At 32.2% G+C, this 13,124-nt stretch overlaps 1 protein-coding gene across 1 annotated transcript in view; it reads left to right on the top strand.

The window, feature by feature from the left end:
• Nucleotides 1–13,124, top strand: part of unc80 (unc80, NALCN channel complex subunit) — a 52,400-nt gene that overhangs the window by 17,235 nt on the left and 22,041 nt on the right. The window contains exons 15-30 of the mRNA XM_088186004.1: nt 1,777–1,915; nt 1,972–2,163; nt 2,230–2,415; nt 3,310–3,452; nt 3,515–3,753; nt 3,815–3,999; nt 4,064–4,212; nt 4,285–4,411; nt 4,461–4,677; nt 4,737–5,027; nt 5,088–5,278; nt 5,345–5,687; nt 5,753–5,933; nt 11,288–11,444; nt 11,886–12,144; nt 12,858–13,117. Of these exons, the coding sequence (XP_088042130.1) occupies nt 1,777–1,915; nt 1,972–2,163; nt 2,230–2,415; nt 3,310–3,452; nt 3,515–3,753; nt 3,815–3,999; nt 4,064–4,212; nt 4,285–4,411; nt 4,461–4,677; nt 4,737–5,027; nt 5,088–5,278; nt 5,345–5,687; nt 5,753–5,933; nt 11,288–11,444; nt 11,886–12,144; nt 12,858–13,117 (3,259 nt within the window). The remainder of the gene's footprint in view (nt 1–1,776; nt 1,916–1,971; nt 2,164–2,229; nt 2,416–3,309; nt 3,453–3,514; nt 3,754–3,814; nt 4,000–4,063; nt 4,213–4,284; nt 4,412–4,460; nt 4,678–4,736; nt 5,028–5,087; nt 5,279–5,344; nt 5,688–5,752; nt 5,934–11,287; nt 11,445–11,885; nt 12,145–12,857; nt 13,118–13,124) is intronic.

Below are 13,124 nucleotides of genomic sequence, written 5' to 3'. Positions count from 1 at the left end.
TTTTACTCGAGCGCATAAAAACAAAATGTGCTTCTGAAACTGAATTATTATCCATAAATTTTGATGTACAACTTACTAATTGATACCTTGAAAAAAATTCTTACTTTCTAAAAAATGTATCCTTTCTGAGATTCGGCACTTATGGTAGATAATATTTACTTACAAAAAATATGTAGAAATTTTCTTATTACAAGACAGAAAAAAATACAATAGAATCTCACTAATCTGACAATTTTGCTATTCTCTATAATATAATCAACATTATCTAATGGTTAATGGTATGATAAATATACTCGCAAGAATATATGTATAAAAATATTTTTTTAATTGGACCTTCGCATTTGTCTAAATATGATTAAATTTTTTTTTTCCAAAATCAAATAAAAATTCATACATATATTTAGTCATGTTTTAAAAAAAATAATAAAACACTAAGCATCATGGAAGCCTTAATATACAAAAGACGTTCACGGTCTTTACCGTTCCGCACGCTCAAGACTCCAACTTGTGTGACCGGTAGATAAAATGTTAATGCAAAACTGTTTCGAACGTACGTGTATCATCCGCGCGGTAAATAAATACAGTTTTACTGATATTGACCAGTGAAATTTAGATAAATTTTAACTAGAATTATATTTATACTGGTGAAAATATAACAGAGGCAAAACATCCATTTGTTGTTCAAACCCAAACCTAAACTAAACAGATTTACTCAACTTGACTTAATGAAAGTTTTAATACGTATTTTGAACTTTCATTAGGTTATTTTGGATCATAAATCACCAAATAAACGTTTCGGAATTGTCAAATTAAGTTTCATAGGCATAGTAGAGCAGCATGTAATTTTGCTAGCTCCTATTATATAAATTATATTTTCGCTAATATAAATATATATCTGACGGTGTAAATGTAATCGGATATGATATCACTAAAACAGTTAATAAAATTATATTTTTACTAGTGAAAATATAATTTTAACAAAAAATTCACGTTCACTGTAACATCACTACAAAATAATAAAAACGTGAAGCAATTTTTATACAAAAAATTTTCTAGTTTAAAAAATCATATTTATGATTTGGAACTCAATAATATTTAGTTTTAGTAAAATTTTTAAACTATTGCAAACATAAGTTAAAAAATCATAATTTTAATTTACAGACAAAAAAATGTGTTTTAATGAATCTAATATATACACATTATCATGGCCAACACAAAATTGTCAAATATTCCAAAAAAAATACTAACTAAGACAAACTTATTTTAAACTATTTAGTTTAATTTAAATTTTAAATTTTACATATAAAATGTATCATATATTATCACTTAAACTGATTTTCTAGTATTTTAGTCAAAGCAAAAGTGTCACAACAAGCACCGACTGACGAATCAATTAGTATCATTACACACACACATACAGGCTTTTACTATACGTTACATATTACACACATAATACAATATTATTACGTTTTTCACTAAATATTTTAATATGCTTCGTTACTATTAAGTTGTAATATAATTATTACTACTATTTTTTACATATTTTTAAGTAGGTAAACTTTAATTTGGAATTTACTAATATTTTAAATATCTCTTTGTAGTACTTTACACAAATATTTGTTGAGTTACTTTAATAAAATAAGTTGTACATAATCAATGTATTTTTGGCATGTATTATTAAAAATATTATGAGTCATGCTTTTTGAGCATGTTTTATTTTATAATATTATTATTAAATTTTAACAAAATAATCTAAGCTTATTGTACTGACATTAGGTACATCGGAGAAATTAGAGGCGAGCGCCGAAAACAGTTCGATTTTCAATACAATCAACCATCTTCAACCCAAAATCCGATCATCACTGTCACAGAGCATACGCCGATACCTTCACCAGATTATATGAAAACAAGACAGGTGAGTTTGCTGCTTTAGAGTTACTAAAACACTATACAATATCATTAAATCTATAGGGTTCCATTGAGTCACAATTGGATTCAGTGAGCATGCAAGGTGCTCACATCACACCAGAAAGAAAACCAAGTCTCACCAGATCCCAGACTGATTCTAACATCACTTACGTTACTGATGAGATACAAGAAGCGCCTGGATCACTATGCTACATCACTAAAGAAGGAGATATCGATTTTTTGGTTGTTTTAAAAGTAAGATTGTGTCATTATTTATTGTTATTATTACACTATGTACTATATACGTGCTATTATTTTAAGGCTGTACATTTTACGGCGATGCGAGAAAACTTGTGTTGGACAGTGAGAGTCATTGAAGTGATGCTGAATTTAGTTGAAGTGCTCTTAGACGTCGGAGTCCTGAAACTAGGTCGCTGCCATTCTAAAAACCACGGAGACAAAGACACAAATGCTTCTACAGAATTTTCTTGCTGCAAAGAAATAAAGGTTTTTGAATACATAATATATAGGCGTATGATAAAAAAAGTGGGGCACCCATTAAAGCGCACATAATCTTACGGAATGATTGCAAAAAAATGATATATGTTTGCTTTTAAATATGCAAAAAAAAACTGTGATGTAATTAAAGGTGTGCTACATGATCATTTTTATAATTACATGTTTGTTCTCATTGTAGTTTTTAAATCGTATCAAAGATTGAGTTGAACTCTTAAAGAATCTCTGTAACAGCTTGGCTGGACCAGATAAGACGTACGAAATGAAGACAACCTCTTTTCTCAGGCTTGTAAGTCTTCGTAGTTTCGGCGTAACTCCGCCATCTGCCAGTTTTACTGAACTCGGAACCGAAGTGGAAGTTCTGTGGTCAATTCACCGCAGCAATCAATAATGGCATTTTGGGTGATTTTGAGTGTCAACATAAAGGGAATACATTTTCTGTATCTCAGACAAATCTAACGGTACCTAGAAGCTTCCAGTTACGTAACAGATAAATGACCGCGCCACCGGTTTTATATGATAGGGATGGCTGGCGAAGTAAAAACAAAATCATGTATTGCATAAACGAATTTCTTTCTACTATTTGTGCATTTTTATCTTCGTTCAGACATATTTTTGCCCAAATAGTTCCCTAAATATGCTTTACTAAACATTTGTGTTTAGTAAAGCATAAATATAAAATATTTCTAACTTTACTTCGAATGTGATAAAGGATTTGGATCAGCCTAATCAGTATAATAATATACCAAAAATAGTAGTTTCTTTATTAATATTTGTTAAGTATTGCGATAAAAACAGTACGTATTTAGGTGTTCCACTTTTTTTGGTCAAGCCATTATATATTAATAATAAATCACACAGAAATTGATTCAAAATATTTTTAAGATCAAAGAGATTAGTTTGATGATGAGCCAAAGTCAAGAATCTCCAACGACTGATAGATCTGCAGAGCAACAGAAAGATGCTACCAAAATCACAGCTGAAACCATTGCTTGTCCTCATTATTTGATCTTGAACATCATCATGAGGTATGCTTCATAATATAGTTTAGTTTTAATCAAAATATATGATTACTACTCCTATATTTTAGGGTGATTCAACAACTCGGATGCAGTCAAGGATGTGGCGCTGCAGCTCGTGGACCTCCTGCTGAGTGCCTGAGAGTTCAAGCCAGATGTTTGTTGGGAAGAGCAAGAAGAGCAGCTCCAGCGGCTACTTCGAGACTGTTGAGAGCAGCGGCCGCCAGAAAACCTCTAACCAAACTCATGCCCTTCTTACACGCTTATCTCGCATTTTGCGTGGACCCTAGTACACTTCTATCCCCTCTAAGTATGCTTATCTTATAAAAACTAAACCCATCAATCAATAACAACGTAAATATTTGATTCAGATCAAAAAAGGAATAATGTCAAATCACCAGATGCGACTCACGGAGGCTATGCCACAAATTTTGGCGCTGGTCTTGGATCTGCTGGGGGTCCGAGCGTAGAGGGTCAAGTTATAGAGTGCATGTTCAAAATTCTCGTCACAAGGCTGGTCCATGAGAGCAAAGAGTTGAAACTTCAAGAAGATGTCGTAAGAAATTTAAAAAAATCTGATTCAAATAGAGCAAATTATAAAATCATCTGGCTATCTTTAGGTTCTATACAGAGACATCAGACACTTGATGACTTACGTAAAAGAAGCACATGGTGGTGTATTCCGGATCGTGGCGTTGAGCGGATTATTGGATTCAGCCGAAGCGTACAATAAACCAGAGAGTAATTTACAAACAACTAGAGTGATTAAGTATGTTTTTGAGATTCTTAATTTATTTGTTGCTTCTGGATCATATTAAAATTATTATTAAATCATATTCAGGCACATTCACCATTCAGATATTGAAGAAAGGGAGTCTGATACCGGAGGAGATTCTAGTTTTGTAACAGATGAGAAGGCTAACAGAAAGTTTTTGTTCAAAAAAAGGAGCACTTCTTCTACATGTGCTGTAAGTAAATCAAATATAACGTTCAAGTATATTATTTAATTCACACTAGGCTATTTACATTCATTTACAGAGTTTATTGGAGACTGATGCTTGTGATGATAGTAGCAAAGCTAGTCAAAGTCCTTTAGGAAATCTTCGAAAAAAACATCCTCATCCATATCATGCACTTACACCAAGGCACAGTGAACGTACTTTATGCGCCATGGGAGAATCTACGACATCAAATAAATCTACTTCATCTAAATCAAAAAAGTTTGGAGGCATAGGTAAAGGATAAACATATTTATTGAATCTTATCTTAGTATTATATGTATTTATATTTTAGTGAAATGGTTTCGAAAACCATACGGATCGAGCTCTTCGACTTCATATGGTGATTCAGATTCTCCTCCAAGTGAAGCACCACCTCATCTTATCCGACAGGCTTCGATGATGCCATTAGGACAAATGGGTGTCAGGACACGTTCTAGTGCTAGTGGAGCCAGCAGTGGAGGTTCTAAAGCTGGAAGAACGTTAAAAAGCGCTAAAAGAAGAGTGGAAGATAGATTAGGAAGACTTGGTTTTAGAAAGATGGGCAAAAAACGCGATGGAAGCTTAGAAGAATCACCAAGAAATTGTAATTATAATTATTTTCCATTTTAATAATCATGGTGTGTCTAATGGAATATATTTTTAGTGGTGAGTCGTAAGAATTCATTCGATATGGGAGACAGTACTAGAGAATCTGAAGTAGTTGTCTTAAAAGAAAGACGATTGGTGCAATTGGAGCCAGTTTACAGCGGGATGTTGAGATTTTCGTTCTTGCTTGATACGTGTCAGCCTGGTTCAATTCCTGATCCCCATTTGATGGCAGCACTGTTGGATTTGGTACATATTTATATATAATATATTTTACTAGTCGAGTTTGTAAATTGCTTTAAATAAATTTTGCAGCCACACACACCTGTAGTATCCAGAGCTTGTATGTTATTAGAATGCGCCCATTTGGTGCATAGTTGTAATAAAGGACAGTGGCCTCAGTGGATGAAGGTAGATCTTCCGAATTTGAGACCCTCGGTTCCAATACCTGGAAGAGTTTCTTCTCATCCTGGTATTAGAAGATTGAGGGCAGCCGGAAAGATGTTCTATCAATGGGGAGAAGCAATTGCTGGAAGACTCGAAGAGATGATGCAAGAAGATAAGCAACATATGCAACAGGTTGTGTCATTAGTTACTGATCCTGAAAAGGCAAAAGAGTTACTGAAACAAGAAGAAGAGGAGGACTTCTTAGATGAAGGTAAGATTTTTTTATTACGTTTTATTGCTTTAAAGTTATTTTTTATTGTATTTTTTTATTTATAGCAAGTATTCGATTGCCTGGTGGTCCGATTGGAGCAGAATGCCCAATGGCACTGCGTCTCGTGGCTTGTATGCTTTTATTGGAAATAACTGCTTTTTTGAGAGAGACTTACCAAAATTTACCGAAGATCAGTTCGAGAGCATCAGTGAAGGAGAGGCCAGCGCCATGGGAGCGAATTTACAGGTCGTTGGTACATAAAATGAGCCATAGATGTATATATGTTATATGTTTCTCCCCTTATTACTTCAAAAACATTTCTCAACCTTAAACCGACGCAGACCTTTTTTCAAAAATATATACAAAAAAATACACAAATATTTTTTACAGTTATTATTACTTTCTTTAGACACATTTAGGCACATTTACGAGACGTATTTCGGAAAAATTTTAGGGAACTCGGTCTGACATTGAGATGGTTGAAAAATGTCGTATTATGGATTGACCGTGTGTTTCTGTGTGCCGTCTCCAAAATGATTTAGATTAAATAAACATTTGCCTAACAAAATAAATTAAATAAAATACAATTTAAATAAAATGTTAAAAATACATAAAAAAAAAATGTTACTTTAATCTAAATGAGAAAAAACTCTGTATGCATCTTGTTATTATTTGACATTTTGCATTGCAATTTGTTTTTATCTCATTATTGAAAGAATGCAATATATTTTTGCATTGTTAATAAATGTTATTTTGCATCTAAATATCATTCATAATTTAAAAAAAGTTTTGCAGAAAAAAATACATTTTTTTACAAACCATATTTTTTTTAAATACTGATATTTATAATTACTTTTATTTGAAAATAATCTCGAAGGTCATTAAATATTGGTTTAATATACGATATTAGCTTAGATGAGCGTGAATAAGTTGACAACTCGAGATGTATGAGTTTGAACATCTTTCTCTAACACGTAGTGTTTCAATCGTATCGTAGTTTGGATTAAAGTATTGCTTATCTGAATCGGAAATTCAATGCAAAAGCTGCTACGTGTCGTTTTAGCCGATTCGCCTTAGCTCCGCTTAGTGCAAATTTTGCTTAAATGAAAGTTCCTGAAAAGAGTGACTCATATTTGCTTGATTCTGTCATATAAAACTTTCTGAATTGGGAAAATTTTAACGGCCCTTCCAGTTCTCAATCGTCTGGCCAATGCGATAATACAGGACAGAATCAGACTATTTGTTATTGTCTTATTAAAATCTGAATCGTAACGGAAATTCGACTGACCTTGCCTATTGTTAAGATAGTCGCAAGTTTGAATTAATTTGAAAAAGTGATTCATAATTTCCATGTTCTGGCATATATTTCCTTAATAATTAATGGAACTTCAACGCTCCTTCTAGTTTTTATTCGTCTGGCCAATGCAATGATTCGGGGCAGAAACAGACTATTTGATAATGTCTGATTAAGATATTGTATTTGCGTAACGGTTGTTTGAAAATCAATGGAATTGGCAAAACCGGCATTATATGAAATATGAGTCCACGAAATGATTATTTTTTTTCCACTAGACACTGGCCTTGAACTTTGTTTAGATTTTGTATAAATTTCTTGAAATAAGTGATTCAGAATTGCCGTGTTCTAGCTTAAACGTTTTTCAGAAATCCCCCTTGTCGTCATCGGTACTCCTACTAATTTAACGATTCAGGGTGGAAACAGACTATTTGTTGTTGTTTGATTACGACCTTATATTTGCGTAAAATCGAAAAACGTCGTTGTCATATGAGTCCGAGAAAGGCTTGAATTATTTTTCATTTAGCACTGCCCTTGCCTTTTATGGTAGTGTTTAAATAAAGTAATTAAAAAAAATTATTTAGAATTGTTTTGTTTTGGTTTATAAACCCTTCATAAATGAAGTCCATCGGCCCTACTAGTTATTATTTGTTTGGATATTGAAATGATTCGGGGCAGAACCAGACTAATTGTTATTATCTGATTAAGATCTGGTGATTTGAATGTAAATCTAGATTATTTCGTATTATGCACCGATACATCGACTTTATTCAGATTTTTTTTCAAATACTATAAATCTGTTTAACATGTTTTTTCTCATATATGCAATCGTTTTTTATAAACAAATGCGTTCATAGAATGTTTGAGGAGGAAAAATAAGCTTATAGCAAATATTTGGAACTAATTTCTTTACAACGGTTGCGGATAATTCCTACAAATAAATAATATAAACATCACAAATGCATTTGCACGAATTTTCAAACCCTGAAAAAATGATATTTTTGAGTTGTCAACTTATTCACGCTTACCATAATCAATGAAGATAATTTAGAATTTTTTAACTAAATTATAAAATATAATGTATATTTTTTGCTCTTTAGAAAAGTTACTACTTTATAAAATATAATATAATATTTTGATTATATACAATAATATGATGAGTAAATTATATTTATTTGCCATAAATGTTTTAGATAATTTTAAATCTTAAAACAAAAATCGTAACGAAATTTTCCATACTAGTAAAACATAAGTTTCTTGTAGTTTAAAACCTATATTTGTATTGAAAAGCTTAGCTCTTAATTAGTTATATATTTATTTAATTTAATAAATATCATTATAAATATTAAAATAATATCAGACAGAATAATTCGAGAGCGAATAATAAAATTGAATAAAAATATTTTTATGGCATAAAAATCCAATAACCCGTGGGAACTATATTAAAAAATTACAAAAAAATATTTTTTTTTCTGCAAACACTACCCTAAACTAACAACAGGTTCGGACTATATAAATAAATTATGATTAAACAATAAATATCACATTTTTACATATAAAATAGACCGATCCTGCTAAATTAAAATCGCCTAAATAAAGATATTAATCAATAAATAAAAAGACAAATATTCACCATCAACACTTTCCTAACAGACAGGAAATTTACATATAAACATATGTAATTTTGTTACACCTATCACATCCATTATATCCAGGTTATCAGCGAAACTTTCAAACTCCAAACCATTAACCTGGATAGAAGTTCGTTCGAGGCCCATAATATACGGTGCGACACAAAAAACGATGACTGTTCCTTTATATTATATATATTAAATAATACATATTGCGGCTGTCGTAATATTTAGAGAACGAGTATATAGACTGATAAATTGCCCATGTATACTCTCTCACTCTCATATTGCAACGGTCATGGCTTTTATATTTAAAAAATGCACCTTTTAGAATCAATCAACGAACTTTTGTGTCGCAGTATATAAATATGTTATATATTTATCTAGAATGGAAAAAAAAATGTTTTGAATGCGAATGTGAAATATTGTGATGCTTCTGTAAAACATCTGTATGATACGATATCATTATTTATTAATCATCGGAATGAATCATCGACATGTTGAGCCTAATGACAATGTTTTTTGGCATAATTTTATGTACATATACCTTACATATGTATATTATTTATATAGTTTTATGAATGTTTATTCCATTGTAAAATTTTGTACAGCATATGATGACTAACGAGGATAACAGGTTTGTAATGCTTCCAATAGATTAAGTCGCGTTGTTTGTTGCATTTTGACATGTTTTATTTATTTTTTAACATTTTATTAAAAAAACACATGCAAATAACACAAAACATACATATAAAACACATATCATTTCTTAAACATACAAAGTGTGATCAAAAAGTTATGAAAACTTTTATTTTTATATCAAAGTAATCCTCATTAGATATAAAATACTAAATCCAGTTGTACTTCAAATCCGCAACAAAAATTGTAGACTGCACTATTTAATATAGTCTTAAGCTCGCTTTTCTTATCTTTTCAATGTCTTCTTTATCTTCTAAAACAGGAAAAGTCACAGAAGCTGCAACATTACGATTTGGCCAAAAATTTGGCGCTAAATCTAAGATTTATTTGTCGTTTTCTTCTAATTTCCTAACGCATACAACGTAAAAAAATAAGATAAAACTCCTCATTGACTATACGACTGACTAATATATAAAAATAGTAAGAAGAACTTTTATATTCAATCGAACTTGACGTGCTTTTTGTATTGAGATTGAAACGATGTTATCTTAACAGCGTCGTAGACATTGCTTAACAATTTTTGTACGATGCCGTTTTTGTTTAAAATTGAAAATTAACGAGATATCAACTTTTTAAGCAATCTCGTTAATAGTGTTTCAGTGAAAACTAAGCATTTTTAAAAATTTTCACCTTTCGTTTTAACGAGGTCGGGAAAATTTATCGCCTGCAATTCACCGCCAGCAATTTATCGCTAACAATTTATAGCTTACAAATAATTGATAGCATATTTTATCGCCAGCCAATACATATAATTTATATAAATATATCAGTCATTTAGAATTATAAATAATGTTTATAAGGTTTAGAACCCACTAAAATTATAAATCAATTGTTTGATACATTTCAACTGTCCTAGTAATTAAAATTATATTCATACCATTGCAAATCTGCACTGTAACAATTGCAAATCGTATATTTGCTGTTCAAACCCAAACCTAACCTAATTATATTTTTTGAACTTCCATTCGATTAATTCGTTTATGTTAGATTTGGGTTTTAACTGTCAAATTGAGTTTCATATACATTTTAGAACAGCATATAATTTAAACCTCTTAAAATATGATTTTGAACTATGAACTTGCCACACCATCAATAAACCATATGAATTAGCGAATTTATATAAGCACAACTCATTGCTTCTAGAAAGTAAAATATACTAGCGATCATTTGTATGTTATAAATTTTTCATGTGGCCAATTGACGCAGCGGTAAACTGCTAGCGATTAATTGCTGGCAGTGAATTTTCTAGATTATGTTTTAACATAGCAACACTCCACTGGACTGTACTCTATTTTTAATTAAAATTCTTTATTTTGTCATTCTCAAAATAAATCGTTATACGTGACAAAATTCTTCTATTAAACACAAACTACGCGTCCAATATAAAAATCAAATCATTTTTTATCACACTGTGTATAAAACATAACAATATGATGTATTACCATAAAATACACACATCGAAACACATTCATTGGTAGATAGGGACAGGCGATCTTTTCCTATTTACCAGTAGTTAAATTTAATATTTTGCTTATTTATTAAATACAAATATACATAGTTTTATTTTAATCTGTACTACATAAAATCTACGATGATTACTCAAGTAAAGATTTTAATTAAGAACTTGAGTATCTTGCTATACACAATATTTTTTATAATTTCACATTAAATGTAATAAGCAAAATGCATTAGGGTATATTATGTTTATAATATGTTTACTCAAAATAGGTATTATTGTTATAATACCAAAAACCCTTTATTGCTTCTATAAGTCGAATCTTCAGATTAAAATTATTTTGGATATTTTCACTAACGGTGACTTCATGGTCACCTCTGCAGAATAGATCTTGCCCAAATTTTCAAACTTTTAAGATACATGACACATACTGACAAAGGGGAAAGCATGCAACAACGGCTCTCGCCTTGCCAGTGTTTACAGCCAAATTTAATTTATCACCTTCCGTATACTGGATCAGGGAGGCGAACCGGAGATGGAGCATGGCCCTCTCCAGCATGGGCCATTCGCAGGCTTCCGCTCAGAGCCTGCAGTCCATTGCTGGAGATGCCGACCGAAAGATATCATTCGTTTTGCATGAGCCCGAAAATGAATCTGAAGGAAGCAGCAACGCAACGGTGAGTATTTTGTACTTTAATTATTTCTACGTAGAGGCCCGGCGCGTGGTGTTTTTCTTATATGTACAATGATTATCTGATCCCTTTAAAAAACGTATCATCTCGAAATAAAAATTAGAACCAACTGTTCCTAATCATTTTATCTAATTGGTTACAGTGGATATTTGTTATAATCGACTGATCAGATTGCATAAAGTTGTAGTAAATAATAAAAGCGCTGGATCACCACATTTTTTGTGCTTATTCAATTTTGGGATAAAAAAATCATATGGGATTCGTACCGACCTATGCCATTAATTTATCGTGCTTATGACTAGACCTCTAAATGTTATTGTATAGTCTGTCAATCAGCTGAATCCTTTCAAAGGTTATTTAAGTCTGTGATCCCAAATTATTATTGGAATATTAACATTGCCTTGTGCTCTCATTTTCTTTGCCCAGTTGGAAGAAGGCACACCTGTCAACGAAGAGAAGAAGCCCCGAGCCAGGGTCGTCACACCAGCAGGAAGACCGTTCCTCTTAAGACGGGGTACACAGCAAAGTTCAGGGTTGGCCCCCGCACTTGCCCCTGCACACACCCCAGCCCCCCTTCTGCCTGCACACGCCCATGCCCATGTCCATCCGCATCCCACAGGCTCATTTAAACGCAAATCACTCAAGCTCAGGCGTAACACCAAAGACGGCAAAGAAGTTGAGGAATGTAAGTAGCTCTCAAAACCAATCGGACCACCAACGAAACCGAAAATTGCTAAAAGTGTTGGGCCTAACTTGTGTGTGTATACAAAAAAAAAGCTAAATAAAAATACAGCATAGCTAGATTACCGTAGATACTATTTAATTTACATTTGAAACTCTTCTAAATACTACTTTGCAACATAGATAATCTTTCTTTATCGCTTCAAAGTAATGACACTACTCACGATGCATGACAAAACTTTCAGACTTACTTCTGCTTTAACAGTCATCCTTCGTCAGCTTCTTGATACATTTGAGTTTGAATTAAATTGTTGAACTGAGCTTATACAGTTCACAGATGCTAATATTTTTTAATTTATATTTGACAAATAATTACCTTTTAGAGTCGTTTTCGGTGGATGACTGAACATACTACTTGCATCTATCTATCTCTGACTATTATACGCGTAAACAATTCCCAACACTCTTCAGCAAAATTCTACTATTACTCAAATACAATTAATATATACCATTCAACAATTCATCGACAGACTTGTGAATTAATTATACATTATAGTGCACCAGGATTGTTCTTCCAACGCTTCATAGTATTTTGTGATATTGACTTTAGAGTATATTTTAGCGATTTTAGCACACCGCTGATTTGACATAACTGACGTATTAATCTTGGTGGTTTTTTTTCACATGGTGAGTTAAAATGTAAAATGTTCCCCCTAGATCTTGTGAAAAGAGCCGATTCGATCCAATCTCGTCGGAAAGTGAGTTCATTGTCTGATAGAAGTGACACTTCAGATGCGGCAGGAACAGGTGGTGTAGCTGGCATCAGCAATATTATGGCTGGAGGTATAGCAGCGCCGACAGAAGGCAGCGGCGGTGAAGAAAGCCCAGGTGTATTGAGCGATGATCATGATCACCCACCGGAGAGCCCTGACAGCAATGACACAGATGACAACTGCAAAGGGATGCCTTGGATTAAGGTAAAAA

This window comes from Plectrocnemia conspersa, unplaced genomic scaffold (genome assembly GCF_051122295.1).
Source record: "Plectrocnemia conspersa isolate PC_06_02 unplaced genomic scaffold, ASM5112229v1 ptg000005l, whole genome shotgun sequence".
NCBI lineage: Eukaryota > Metazoa > Arthropoda > Insecta > Trichoptera > Polycentropodidae > Plectrocnemia > Plectrocnemia conspersa.
The sequence above is the reverse complement of the archived record's forward strand: the minus strand, read 5'-3'. Positions and strand labels throughout refer to the sequence as shown.